The sequence below is a fragment of the Sabethes cyaneus genome, chromosome 3 (assembly GCF_943734655.1).
Source record: "Sabethes cyaneus chromosome 3, idSabCyanKW18_F2, whole genome shotgun sequence".
NCBI classification, from domain to species: Eukaryota; Metazoa; Arthropoda; class Insecta; order Diptera; family Culicidae; genus Sabethes; species Sabethes cyaneus.
Genome location: NC_071355.1, coordinates 195,628,622 through 195,644,045, shown reverse-complemented (window position 1 = coordinate 195,644,045; position 15,424 = coordinate 195,628,622). Strand labels below are relative to the sequence as shown.

At 37.8% G+C, this 15,424-nt stretch overlaps 1 protein-coding gene across 3 annotated transcripts in view; it reads left to right on the top strand.

Annotated features, from left to right (window-relative positions):
• LOC128744411 (protein bark beetle) overlaps window positions 1–15,424 on the top strand; it is a 63,606-nt gene that overhangs the window by 13,251 nt on the left and 34,931 nt on the right. For all 3 annotated transcript variants that reach the window (XM_053841408.1, XM_053841409.1, XM_053841407.1), the window contains exon 2: window positions 11,709–12,466. In XM_053841408.1, coding sequence (XP_053697383.1) covers window positions 11,921–12,466 — 546 coding nt within the window. In that variant the 5' untranslated portion in view covers window positions 11,709–11,920. The remainder of the gene's footprint in view (window positions 1–11,708; window positions 12,467–15,424) is intronic.

Here is a 15,424-nt window from a genome sequence, read left to right as displayed (position 1 = left end):
TGTAGGAGCACAAAGCTTGCCTTTATCTGCAGGCTGTGCTGAACTGGAACTGGTTTTAAAAATACAGACTTCAGCGTGCTCGGTTCGAACTTCACCTCAAAGCCTATATAATGAAAGCATAGCACCATACCACCGACCGCCTGCCGCGGTTCAATCCCCTTGACCATTGGGCTGTTTTCCGTTAGAGAGGAGGGAGTGAACGAGAGAGCGAAAACAACTCATTTATTCAAATTTATCCTCCAGTCTCTCTCCCCGCTTAGATTTTTAAGTGTATTAGCAAAAATCATAAGTATTCCAGAAGAATTTCGAGTTTGTAGGATTGTTTGTCTTTGCGAAAGCATCACCAGAAGCAATTGTCTCAGTGTTTTTCAACGGTTTTTGGCTTGGTGGATGGTATGCTTCACACGTTCCATCAGTGCCCGGTTCTGCATTATGATTCCGCGGTCGATAGAACACGGCACTGACGGAAGATGTCTTCGTTAAATTATCTGTTTTGTGTATGTAGAGATGGTATGGTATATGTTGCTATATTTTTACTATTGAATGTATAACTATTGGTCATTTTAAAACGTTTGGGACAATTCGTTGATATTTGGGAAATTCTTAGAACTGTAGTTGAACTTCGATATGCTCTTATTGCATTACCAACCCATAAGGCTCTGGCACACGCTAACATAGCACATTGACTTTCTTACGGATCCTCGATACGTTTGACTCCTTCTTTCTTTTCGACTGCAAACGATTCGGCATTGAATTAATTCTACCATCTATCGCATGTTAAGCCCGAGGATTCACCCGACCATGCCGTTTTATTTTGCTTCGACGTTAATTTCCCCCGTTTGTTTGTTGTTCCATCAAGCTCCATTTACACACGGAACGTACCTACGTACGGAGAGTGGAAAACCAGTAAAAGCTCGTTGTCGCCGCGGTCGTTGCTGTTGTTGTTGTTATTATTGTATTGTAGCTGTATGCTGCCCGGCGCGCGGCACGGCGGCTCCGCTTGGCCGGTAGACCTAGTGAGCGTGACATGGCAAGCTCCAGCCGTTAGTTGGTGCGGTAACGCCGTGGAAGTCGGATCGTTCGGTAGTAGTGTGCGCTTTGTTGATGTGGTTCGTGGTCACCTTTTGGAGGAGGGCGAAAAAGCAATCTGTTGATCTACCTTTCACAGTTGGTTACGTTTGGATGTGACGAACGAAGGAAATCCCTGCATGGAATCAACAGCTGTTGGAGTAAATTTTCTTGTTAGGCTATACTTTTTTCATGTTATTGATTAAACATGACCGCTGTCGACAAGCTGCGAACGTGATGCGGTTATTTTTTCTTCAGTTCAATAGAAATTGATTAAAAAATGAGTGTAGGTATGTCGGAGCCTTGCTCAAGCACGATGCAGATGAAAAACCATAGTGCAATAGCTTACTAACTGTGAAAATAACAATCGTGGCAAATGTAGTAGCTGCTGTTTGCAAGTAGTAATTTACTTGGATACTCTAATTTTATAACCGAAATCAACCGCATCACATTTAGGTAAACATGAATATTTATGAAATAATTAGCAATTGATTCTGTTTTAAGTTTTTATTAATTAAAATTTTAATGCTATTCTCTTTCATAATTCATCCACCTTCACTGTCTCACTCATTGAGTTACAGTTATCTGTACAGCAGAATAGGTTTTGAACATTTCATGCCGGATATCCTGAGCCGTGGCTAGCTTAAGATATTATGTTCAAAACATGCTGACGGTTGTTCAGTTTGCCAAAAAAAAGTGTAACAATATTTTGCTGCCGGCTTCTTACTAGTGCTACCGACAGCTCACTTTAAAAGTTTCCTTGGCGCCGCCGCCGCGAGCAAACCACAGTTGAATTAATTCTACGGGGGCATCAGGTATCGTTGCTTTCATTTCGAGTTACTTTCGAAACAATGCATTAGCATTGTGATGTACATTGTTTTGGTTATGGTAATAAAAACTATTTCCCACGATGTAGTTCATAGACTCTCGTACTCGGTAGTCGGGCTGGCGGCTGGTGATGCAAGTCGTAGATAGTCGGCTCGTCGATATGATGCCACGCTAAGTGCAATCATGCTTGACTTTTACTCTTGTTTCGAGTGTTGAATCTGTTTTGATTTCATATTTACTAGTAGAGCTTATGTTACGGAACGGTTAGAGGTGCTGGCTGTCTGTTTCCCGTGAAATTTGACTTCTTGCACTTTCGAGTATTCTATTTTAACTGTGTTATAAATGTTTCTGCGAATTGAGACACAAATGAATAAATAGATAAAAAAGTGCATATGACGTTGGATGATTGCATATAGTAGAGTAATGAAGGTGGTCTAGAACTTTTCAGTTAATATAAATAAAAAAAATAATGACAAAAAGTCAAAAATAGAAAGATGAAAAAGCCACACAAACAAATAAAAAAGACTGTCAAAAAGAGGAAAATTTAAAAAAATTTAAAGACCAAAGCATAAGCACAGACAAAGAGATATAACACTTGGAAAAAAATCAACAAAAATTATCGTACCACACATTTTGCCTGAACACTAGCACCATCTATGATCGACATTCCCAAATATCAAATAGCAACAGGAGTATCCCTCGAACTAGCAAGTATTTTTATGGGGCATTCCCCTTCTTCCGTTAAAAAGCGCCACTTTGACCAAAACGGAGACAATTCCAAGTAAGTTCAAATTTGAAATGACGCTTTAATCGGTACGAAGAATGGAAAACGAGTGTTATGTCTGTTTGTCTGTGGCATAAGGATACCCAGCTAGCATTTTCATATGTATAAAAACGATAAAAATCAGCGTTACGGACAGATATACATGCTAATAAATCGTATTTGATGCGCAAAATTGGCATATACGTACTATTTTGGAGGCGATATACGTGAACCAAAATTTTGGATTTTTTTTGTGGTCCCCACACCCAGCAACAAACGAGCTCAGAGAGAAATGAGAGTATGTATGTGTTAGCTCTCTCTCTCCTCTTTTGTCAATATTTTTTGTTTTTTATGCTTGCCTTGTTTTGCTTAAAATTACGTCGAAACAAGAAGCATTTCGGGAGCGTGCTGTAGACTTCTACGAATTGCCACAAAAATCTCAGCAAAAAGTATACGGTACAACATTTAAACAGCGCAGATGTTGTGGCTTCGACTGTTTACCATGTCCTAAGATCCCCGACAACTATTTGCAAGCAAGGTAGTGGAAGACCAGCCAAAATTATGAACGTAGAAGGACATCGTTCTCTTTCTCGTTTTTTCAATAACAAACCCTCTGGTTTGGCTATCAGTAGATGTGCACCAGACGTATGTTTGAAGAAAATTTTGATCCCGTTTCTACGAAAATATCATGCGAATGGACAATACGTGTTTTGACCAGCTTGACCATCATCGCATAACGCCATAAAAACACAATCCTCCTGAATATCCATTCGATCCCATTTGTACCCAAAAACCGCGCACTGACAAATCTGTCACAGTACGCCCAATCGAAGATTTCTTCGGGATTTCGAGTTCCTCCAAAAATAACTGGAGAGTCACGAATTGCAAACAGTTGATTGGTAGAATCAAGAGATGCATTCGCTCCTGTTCGGACATCAAACGGAAGCTTCGCCGAACAGCCGTTTACGGACCGTTTTCAAATGTACACTAATTTTTTTTCAATAATGGATAATGTATCTTTAATTTCGGTTAATCAGATCTTCTTCATGTATCGTTGTTTTTTTTGACAGCTTGAGAAAAAAAATTCCAAAATTTTAGTTGTCACCCGTTACTTGGGATAGTACGCTACTCCTCAATGTGCAACCATATCAGTTTTCTACATGCTGATTAATTTCGACGCCTGCCACGTCCGAATCCGGGTTCTGGTGGGATGGGAAGGAATGTTTTTTTTTCCTTGTTGGGCACCTTGGACCACTGCGACCAGTTCTTTGATCTATTGTGGTGTGTCCTCTTTTGCTATATGCCTTTACTTATGAACAGTATGAACTAACAGAGCAGGAATGTTAGTTCAATACATGTTGCTACTAAAGACCTAGGACAGGACATGACATGTGACTTCTTCTTCTTCTTGTTTTTGTTTTGGCGATTCCCTTTCAAAATTTACTACGGCAAGCGAAAAGTGTTTCCAAGAATGCAGCTGCAGTTTATGATAGAAGCCAATTGTCCTAGTTGATCACTAATTACACAAAAACAGATTCAATTTGGCCGAATTACATTTTCACTTGAGTTAAGTTGTTTTATGGTAACACGTCACGATAAACAAACTGTTAAAATCCTAGTAACGTTAAAAATTTGATGGTGTCAGTGTTTGCTGTGGTTTCCAGCAACACTTTCGCGCAAAATTAATTCGCGATGTTGCTTTTCGGGTGACGCCATTTTTGGGTAAAATTGGAAAATTCTACAGCGTTTTTGCCGTGATGAAATTTGATATGGGCCACCCTTTAACAACGGTGCTCTATTCATGAGTACACCTGTAATCATACAGCACTGCCAGTAAAAAATATAAAGTCAGAAAGTAAATAATGTCGAAAGTCGAAAAGTCTAAAACTATAAAAATCTAGAAGCCTGAAAGTCTATAAGTCTAAAAGTCTAATAGTCCAAAAGTCTAAAAGTCCAAAAGCCTAAAAGTTTAAATCTTATCTAATCTCACACTAACGTAGCCAATTTTTAAAAGAATCCTGGAAAATTACCTGAATCTATTATTTTTCATGTCAACGGCCAGGCCAATCGCACAGCATATACCGCAGAGAGAATTCTAAAGAATTAAATGGAAGCAGAAATGATACCTAATTCCATTCAACTCCTTGAAATCAAGGAGAAGGAAGAAAGCGTGGACATCTCGTACCAAACGCTTCCTATGCTATAGATTTACATTCTTTGCTAATATAGGTTAAGTGATACTCCGGACCCTTGGGGATGAACTAGTGGCATTTAGACTAGAAGCTAGGCTGCAATATGCCTAGAATATAGAGCCTTATTTCGAAAATATATTTAAAATGCTATCAAAAATATTGGCTTAAATAATGTGCACATGACACTTGAAAATAAGGTCGTGTGGTTCAATGGTTTACCCAAAACTACAGTTGAAAGATCAGGAACTGAAAATCACACAAACCCGCTCCTCCTAGCTTGGCTACTCTAGTACAAATTGAAGTATTTACTGGAGGTATGGCTACATGGAGGCGCTAGGTAGCGGCTTGAAAAGGCCAATGCTTTGATAGACGCTTCTTCCTAGTTGCATTTCCCATTTCATACCGACTAAAACTCTAAAAGTCTAAATGTATGAAATTCTTAAAGTCGGAAAGTCTAAAAGTGAAAATCCAAGTCTTTTATACTTTTAGCTAAAATTCACAGTAAAACAATCAAAAAATAATAAAAAACAGAAAGTAAAAAAGTTATAAAATCAGAAAGTAAAAAATTCAAAGATTTTAAAATTCAAAAAGCCAAAAAACAAAATGTCGTGCCATTTCTTTGCCAAAATACCAAATCGACCGACGTAAGTCCAGAAATTGAAAGCTCATAAGTCTAAAAGTCCAAAATTATAAAACTCCACACGTCCAAAAATCAAAAGTCTAAAGGATTTTTGTTGAAAAGTGGAAGATAAAGTAGAGTTTTTTGAGTTGAGAAGTTGAAGTTCAAAAATCTAAAATCGTCTAATTCCAGATATATAATACTTCGAAATTTCGAGCTCACATTCAGGATGCGTAAAAGTTCAAAAGTGTAAAGCAGTGGTAGCCACGGTATAAGCACAATGCGGGGTGCGGGCTAAATCAGATCTCCTCAATAGATCTGCGGCCCGAAATGACTTCTGACATTAATAAATTCAACCTATACTTCCCGTCCACCATCCATCAAACCAGCCCGCGGGCCTCAGTTTGGCCATCGCTGGTCTAAAGGATCAAAAGTTTAAGATGCACAAGTGGAAAAGATCACACAAAATGGAAAAGATCTTAAATCTGGAGTTCAAAGTAAAAGATAAAAAAAATCCAGTATTCGGAAAAATCCAAATTCTAAAAGTCAAATTGTTATTTTAACTGAAAATTGATATTCTTTAAGCTCATAGGTTCAAAAGTGCGGAAATATGAAATCCAAAGGTCTGAAACTCAAAAGGTTCAAATGACTAAAGTTTGTACTTCGAAAATTGAAAGTCCAAAGGGTAGATGCTCCATTAGTCGCGCCACTAAGCACAATATAAGTTCATTTTTCTTGTTTATTGAGGTATATGCTTTAATTAATGCTTGTGGAATATAAATTTATCAAATACAATGTATTTGTCACAAGGCAAGACAATTGCTTTCGTTGCACGAGAAGCTTTATTAAGAAAAAATGAATTTTCCGATTCAATTATATTGTACCAATAGTTGCGCTAATGTTTCCTTAATTTAGTTTGGTGTTCCTTTAATTGTGTTATTCCATATACATTGCTAGGTTGCTAAGTGAAAAACATCGGAGCAAAACTATATAAATGAGCGCCTATAGTTGTGCCCTCCAACTGCGCGTATAGTTGCGTTAGATTTTAGAAAATTGGCATTTTAGCAAATAATGCTTTAATTGGTAGTCTAACTACCAATACTTCTAAAAACCTGTTTTATATAATGAATGTAATTGTTTCATCTAAAATGCTACGGTGACGAAAATATGCATTAATAATGAATAGTAGCGCAACTATTGGTGCTACCACAACTATTGGATCAACTAGCCTACCATAAAAATTCAAAAGTCCAAAACTAAAAATAAAAGTATAAAAAGTCTAAAGTCCAAAAGTTTCTGCTTTTAGGCACTAAACCTAAAATTACAATCAAGAAGTCATAGTCTGAAAGTACGAAAGTCCAAAAATACAGTGATTCAAAAGTTACAAAGTGTGAAGGTTCCAAAACCCGAAAGTCCAAATGTCCAATGAATCAAAAATGTGCAATTCCAAAGTACGACATTGAAAAGTTCAAAAGTCAGAGGCTCAGAAGTTCAACAGACCAAAAGAATAGAAGTCTGAAATGTAAAAATTTCAAAGATCAAAAAATTTAACAGTCTAAGATTAATAAGTCGTAGAGCCGAAAAGCTCAAAAGTCAGCAAACTTAATGATCCAAAAGTCTAAGCATCCAAAATTTCTAAATTTTCAAAATTCCAAACTCAAGTTCGAAAGAAGTTCAAAATAGAATAAATTGCCCAAAATTGCTAAAACTTCAGAATCCAGCAGACCAGAAGTAAAACGTGAAAATAACAGAAGCCATGTATTAGAACATGCGTGTACCCACCTCTTCCAGAGCTCTACGATTAACACCGATGATATCGATGTCATCCGCGAATGTGAGATTTCGTGATGATGATTATGGTACGGCTTCTTTGCACGCCTGTCCTTTGAATAACACCTTCCAAAGCAATGTTGAAAAAAATTCGATTGGGGGTCACCTTGCTTCAAACCATCTAACGTCACACACGAGTCCGATGTCTCACTTGCTATGCTGACGCTTGATTTTGATTTTGATTTTGATTAAGGGTAGCACGTATCAGCTTAGTCAGTTTTTATGGAAAACCATGTTCAAGCATAATCCGCCACAGCTTATTACGTTTAACTGATTCGTACGCCGTCTTGAAGTCTATAGATCTGCTAACCTGCAAGTAGAATTCTTAGAGTTTATCGAGGATTTGTCGCTAAAAAGTGAACTAGTTACTGTTGTAACTAGTGGCGGGTACTGTTGCACCAAAAATCAACTCGCACTACATTCAAATGGTTATTAGAGCATTAAGAAACATTGCGAATTTGCAAATGGACACTGATATACTACAGTACTCGCATGCTCGCTAAAAGTTTAGAATATATAATCTTTCAAGTTATCATTTATTTTACAATAAAAATCGAAAAATATATAATTCTCACAATCGATTTCGTAATTTATTGATGAAAAAATCTGTGGCGCCATGTTTGAAACACTGAAAGAAATGTTCATTAATATTTTTGTAATTTTTTTTACTGTGAAATTGTAAAAATTACATGAAATTTCAAATACAAACGCAATTCTTATTTCAAAAGCACTGCCAGCCATCATAAATTACCAGTAGTGTAAGCAGTGTGTTGGTTTAGTAATCTATTGACGCATTCCTGAACTACATATAAGAGCAATTTTAATATTGAACTTTTCAAAAGAAAATTTGACCGCCATCCACATTTTCTAAAAATCTAAAAAAGATCCTATTATTTATACATTTGATTGAACAGTTTTTTGATAGAAAAAAATAAGCGGCGCCATGTTTGGAACACTGAAAAAAATGCTCTTGAAAACTTTTTCGATTTTTTTTACTGTGATATTCGCATCGGAAACTTTCCAAAATACAATGGAAATATGTCCTGCAGTGAGTATAACATCTGTGATTTTTTTCAAATTTTTATGATAATTGGTTTCGGAGTAAACTGCGAAAAATGAAATTCACTCTAGCCGCCATTACTGATTCAAGATGGCGTCTAATGATCTGAAAATTTGCCAAAATGCTCCTCAGGTCAAGTATTTTGTTTGAATCATTGCATAATTTAATTAGGTTCGGGGGCATTTTTTGTATGGAAAACAGGCCAGACCCTTTGCCTTCAAAAACATCCACATGCTAAATTTGGTTCCATTTGCTTGATTAGCTCTGGAGTTATGAGGAAATTTGTATTTCGTTTGTATGGGAGCCCTCCTCCTAAAGTGGGGAGGGGTCTCAATTCACCATAGAAATAATTCTTGTCTCCAAAAACACCCACATGTAAAATTTTGTTCCGTTTGCTTGATTAGTTTTCGAGTGATACAGAAATTTGTGTTTCATTTGTATGGGAGCCCCCCCTCTTACTGAGGGGAGGGGTCTCTAACCATCATAAGAACCTTCCCTGGCCCCAAACTCCTCTATATGCCGATTTTCATGCCGATCGGTTCAGTAGTTTACGATTCTACAAGGAACATACGGGCAGACAGACAGAAATCCATTTTTATAGGTATAGATTTGTATGGGAGCCCCCCTCTCAGTGGCGGGAGAGATCTCTAACCATCATAAGAACCTTCCCTGGCACAAAAAACCCCTACATGCAAATTTTCACACCGATCGGCTCAGTATTTTTCGATTCTATAAGGAACATACGGACAGATAGACAGACAGACAGACAAACAGACAGAAATTCATTTTTATAGGCAGGGGAGAGACGTCTACAGTGAGACTTTTTTCAAAAAATTTTAAATTTTTTTGGTGCTCTTCAATTTATTTGCAAGGTGTATCCTTCTAGTTATCTGAAAAAAAGTTTCAGTCGTTTTGGTTATAAGCTAAATTAGTTACAACCACAAACGTGAAGGTTTATTTTTGTCTCAATGTTAACCAATAGGTGGGAAGAGTGAGACAATGAGTATTGCATTTTTTTTCCATGTGTGGACTCATTACTGCGACCAGTATAGTTGATCTATTGTAATATCGCCCGGGTGTTTGCTGTATGACCTGCACTGCATTTCTTTTTGCTATAATCGCTATTGAGTGAGCGATATGCTTATTAAATTTTATGCGTGCTTGCGTGTATTGGGGTTTACCCTTCCTTCAAAGCTTAATCTACTTTACCCACTTATTCCTCGCTGCCAGCACTATCCCATATTATAGCCGTCCCTGGCGAGGACTCATTCGTACCTCTGACCAGTACACTTAACTATAGGAGGGACATTTGCACTGTTAAGAGGCTTCAGAGGGTAAATATAGAATTCAGCACGAAGGAAGGGTAAATGGAGGGGCCTGAGAATAAACCCATGCTAAAGTCACTTGACATCGAGAATGGCTTGATTCTACTAAGATTCGAACCCACGACCACTCGCTTGTCAAAGCAGACTCGGTAACCTTGCGGCTACGGAGCCCCCCATGAGTATTGCATACTGAGACACCAATTTGAAATCGATTTAAACCATATTTTTGGGTAATGTTTATTGTGTCGTGTTGTTTATTGTGTCTATAAAGCATACATTATTATGGGTACGATTGAAAATTTCGATTATTTTCACACATACATTTAGGCTCATATAAAGGACAATACCTGGACATCTGACTTTTTACTTACACTTCAGAATTCATTTACAGTCAATTCCTATGGATTGGTTTGCAATTGAACACAAAAAAAATAATTTCAAAAAAAATTTGCATGGCAAAAGCTATGTCTTAGTGTCACCCATGACTCTGTGTCTCACCGTTGCCAATAGGAATGTTTTATGAAAAATAGTGAACTAGCGGAGTTAGTAAGAGTAATTCGATTGTCATATTTTTTCAAATATTTACTCTTATTAGTATGTGATGCCATGCAGTAATTTTAATTTTAATTTAATATGTATTTTGTTGTTGAAAATCACTTGAAAATGATTGCAACAAAAAATTGTTGAAAAATATGTTAAAAAATCAACCAATTTTTCTCAAACTACATTATGCAATGTAGGTTCACAAACTTGACTTTGCATGAAAATATCATGGATCTTGAATTTCTTATGACGTAGCTAGTTCCGTTGACTCACTGTTCCTGTTGTCTCACTGTTGACTACTCTCCCCTATAGATTTTCAAGTCAATAAAGACAAATGAAGACTTGCGATTGCAGGACAGTCCCATTAATCAATCTTCAACAGATGATCAATCAATCTTCAACTCATTTAACATTATTACTCTAAAATTTGCTCTGAAAATGGGGTTTTATAAATGTCTACTAAAGTAAGTTGTTTACATTGTCATAATACATCAGACTTTAAACTGTGTTTTGACTACACAAGGCATTTTTGTCGCTACTTTCAAAACGTTTACAAGAAAATATACAGGTTTTAGTTAAGAAACCAATCAAATTAGCAAGAAATTACTTTTTCCTGTTTCCGACAATATTATGGCCTTTAAAATAAAGCTCTCTAAAGATGTTGTTCATCGCCCTTGCTTGCTTCGCTGGAAGCAATGAAATAAAATATCATAAGCTTTCATCGGATAATTGAAGAGAAATTATCAATTTCGCTCATCACCACGAAGCGCATCATTCGAATGCTTGCTGATGCTATATATTGTTTTCTTTGTTTTCACTGCTAAATAGGTCAAAAGCGAAACAAGTACTCCCGCCTCGCTGTAGACGATAGATGTGCCTGTGTTATTCTTGACTTCCTTCAAACTTTTGTGGCGGCTGAAAAGAAACACTCCAGCCCATAAAAACACAAATGGAAATTAGCGAAATTATCTGCCATGACGATCTTCAAGTTGAAGGGGGTGGAAATGGTTGTTTCGTTTTTTTTCCCAAACTTTATTGGCCCGCCGGAAAAATTCAAAATGTCATTACGCGATTATGGTATTGAGCGTCTTTAAAAATATTTAATTTGATGTTGTAGGAAGTTGCATCTTTCAAACATTATTGAAATGAGGAAAAGAAAAAAAAACGGTGAGATCACATAAACATTCATTTAACCATTTACCGTTGGTCGCAATCTGTTAACGTTTCTCGCTTCCAAGAGTTTCAAACTGTGACGTGCCACTCTTCACGGTGCTTGTTACTGTGTTACGCTGCATACACTCCTAAATTATGCATCCGTTGGGACAACTGCAAGTACACTTTATAGTGCATGCAGTAGCTAGAAATTCATGTATATGTACAACTCATTGCACAGGTACACTGCTCAGCGTGGGGTACTGGGTTTACCGTAAGTCCACAACTGATCACGCTTATTTACGTGTGTTTATCAATCTATTTTCAGAGAATCGAAGCTGAATCATCATGCAATACTCAGTGCTTCAGTCTTCAGTCTGTCGCGTTCCGCGATAATGGTGCCACACGAAACAGCAAATGTGACGATAAATTGCCACGGCTCTCTCGAAAGATCAACCGTACGAGTTAATTGGTAACGGAAATCGTGCCAGTGAAAAAAGATTATAAGTGTATCGTGAAAGAAGAATCGAAACGAGAAAAATGAATCGAAAATTCGTCGAAAGTGATATAAATTTCAATTCGAAACGACCGACTGTGACCGACAGTGTAGAAATGCTTCCTCCGAAGCGACTTTGTTGGAAGAATCGCTGGAAGATTCGGTGTTCACGGGCATTTCTCCTAGGAGTTGTAGTGTTAGTGTTTAGCAGTGTGACGATTTGTGATGGTCAAGAATTTGGTGAAAGTATCGAAAATCATCCGGATCGCGATTTCGAGCATATTTCCGCACTAAGCAAGGAGATTTTTACCAATCACATACCGACCAGTGAGAGTGGAGGTGACGACGATGAGTCACGGTACCAGTTCGAAAATGTACCCGTCGGGTCGAACGGTGGTGGTGATCACTATACGGAAATTGCGGGGGATGTAGTGCTCGGCGAAAAGGTTCTGCGCGCTACCGAGAGTCCATACTTGCTGAGGACCGATCTGGAGATCGAAAAACGGGCGAGGTTAATCATCGAACCGGGGGTCACGATTCATTTCGCACCCATGGTCGGCATTACCGTGCGAGGGTCGTTGATGGCTTTGGTGAGTTATATGTAGAAGCTAGTATGCTTCGTTATCTTATCTTATCTCGGAAGGAGTTATTGTGTGCGCATGAACGGCTTTTGATGAATGTGTATTGAAGTTATGAAATTGATTCGCTGTGTGTACACAACACCTGTCTGTGTTTGATGCAACACGGTGTGGTGTTTGACTTATGATTAGTGTTCGGCTGCTTATCTTTTCACGAAACAGGTGCACAGACGTTTACCGTGGCATAGGGCGTTGTATTGCAATTTGTTCTTTGGAGTCATCAGTGGAATTTATCTATGTTGACTGTTATTCTTTGTGAACTGAGGAATATAATTTTTTTGATGGAAGATTCTTTAGGATGAAGCAAACATTCTGAAAAAAAGTTTTCAATGTGTGACAGACCCTAAAGAAGTCTCAATCAAGAGATTGAAACGTAGGCTTCGGTACATTTTTTATCTTTTATATAAGTTTGTTATAACCTCGATCGCTAACGATTAATTAGCTTGAACTCCACACAGTGTCCACCATAGTGTTTAATGGAAAATCACAATGAAAATGGTTACCACGAACAGATGACGATGGCGATGGGACCATTTGGCTGCTTTTACTATCTCGCCGTCACCGTTGCGTGAACATAATTTGTTTTCCGATGGTGAAAATCATTCACTGAATCAAAGGCAATTCGGGGGAGCGATTTTACATTACGATTAAGCGACAACCGCTGAGGGTAATTATGAATTGAAATCTGAAAGTGCTACCATTGAATTCATGAAAGAAAAAAAAGTGTGGTCGTGCATAATTTGAACTTTAATTTAAATTTTTTTTTGTGCAAAGCAACTTGTCTATTCGTAATATAATTGACTTTGCACCGGTTAATGGTGAACACCGTATAATGTAGCATTTTCTCATGAATTGAATTATTTCATGTTGTTATCGGTGCAATGTATCAATGCAAATGAATAAAACGAATTGAACCATTTTCTATACACTCGAGTGTTCGTTTAAAATTACCTATTGCAAACCTAGATTTGTTCCAGGGAAAGTATATGCTTTCAATAGACTTTAAAATTTCTTTTTTTAAAGGTTGATGTCTGTTTCTTTCCTATACACTGCATTAACTGAGCGGAAGCTGAAATTGAAACTGAAATTAAAGCTACATGTTAGATTTATTTCCTTTGGAGAACATAGTTAGGACGAAGCATACAGTTTCGACCCAAGTGCTTTCGATTCAACAAATCGAATCGCTACATCATTAGAAAAGAAACATAGCACAGCTGTTTTTATTACGGTCTCTCGTTTGTCATGCAGTTAGCACCCGGCGTTAAGTGGTCGTGTTTGTTTCAAAAACGAGCCGCTGCTGATGAGTCAATCAAACCTAATTTCGGCTGGGTAGCTGATCCGTAGACGTAAATTGTTTCTGCTCAATCACTAAAGACGCTGCCAGACTGCCGGCACAGGTGCATCGAGTAATTGTGCCAATTTCGTGTGGTATGAATACTCGCGCCATACTCGCTAACCCATCGACAGGGTGCAAAACCGGTAATTGCCCCCGAAGGCGCACGAGCCAGCACTGCGCCGTGCCGAACCGGTCTGCATTCGAACTGGCATAATTAGGTATATTTTTTGCATTTTTCAAAATGCACAGCCAAGTGGAAAAAGTCAACAAAGTAATAATGTTTTGAACGGAACAGAAGTAACCCAAATAAAACAAACTCACCGACCGGTACGTAAACATATCGATAGGTGTTGTTTCCTACCTGACCCGATGAGTCAGTTTGTACGATAGAAACTATTTCACGCACGTCTCGACCAACATAGAACAGCTCGCATACCCATTGATGTAATTTGTTTTGCTACGATGCGATGGGGGAGTTCGCACTGTCTGCGACTCGCCCAACAGGTGTTGCATCCGGTACCCGTTGTCGTCGCCCACGTGCTACAATTTAAAATGAGGCAACGTGGAACCGTTTAAAGAATGCAACGCATGAGGAAATTGTAGAAAGTCATCAAGTCCTTACGACTGGTGCTCAAGGCCGATGACCTCAAAACGCACGCTCAGAAAAGTTGTTCACCTCTTTGTAGACCCATTTGAAAGACGAAAGCAGAAGCAGCAAGTAGGCAGGAAATTAGATGAAGAAAACGTTTAATGGATGATAGTTAAACGGTCGCCTATCGTTCGCTCGTTGAACGACACCACACAGGTGCGATGGTTCGAGGATAAATGCGCTATAGATCGCTCAAATCTGAAATTCATTTTATGCTAGAAATGAGTGTGATGTGTGAGTGAAGAACGGTTGGAGTTGATTATTATGCGAAGTCATGGACATCAGTGTTTTACTGGTACTACTTGCAGACGAAGTATTGGTTTGTGGTTTAATAAAACACGCTGGTGGGAGAAAAATAAACGTGTCGATAGCTTCGGAATCGAATTTTACATTTTGATATTGGTTTGTTCAACTGTGTTGTGAGTTGAATATTCAAAATTTCAATTTTCACATTTTTATTACACAATTAAAATAACAGCCAGCTAAGTATCACTTTCATCAGCAGTGCTAGGCAGAGTTTTTTCTAATTTTAAAACTTTTTTTACAGCATTTTTATCAAATGTAAATGTAAACGGTATTCGTAGATCCTGAAAATTTAATCCAAATTTTAAGAAAATCGATCTACAGTTCTAAGAGATCTACAGTTCTCTTTACCATATACACATTAACTTGATGATTAGAACCCAAGAAACATTTATGCGCTGATTCAACATTTTAGCAGCCATAATTATTCAGCCATAGCTGAATATTCATGAAATAAAATTTATGTAAACAATTCTACAATACTTATCCAGCCGAAATTGGAGAATTTATACAACCTATTGCGTTTAAGGCAGGAAAAAACACTTGTTAAGCAGTTATATCACTCTGAGCCCTTTTTTCCAGCTTTTCGCAAATTGGTTATTTAAAAACGCGCAAAATCCTC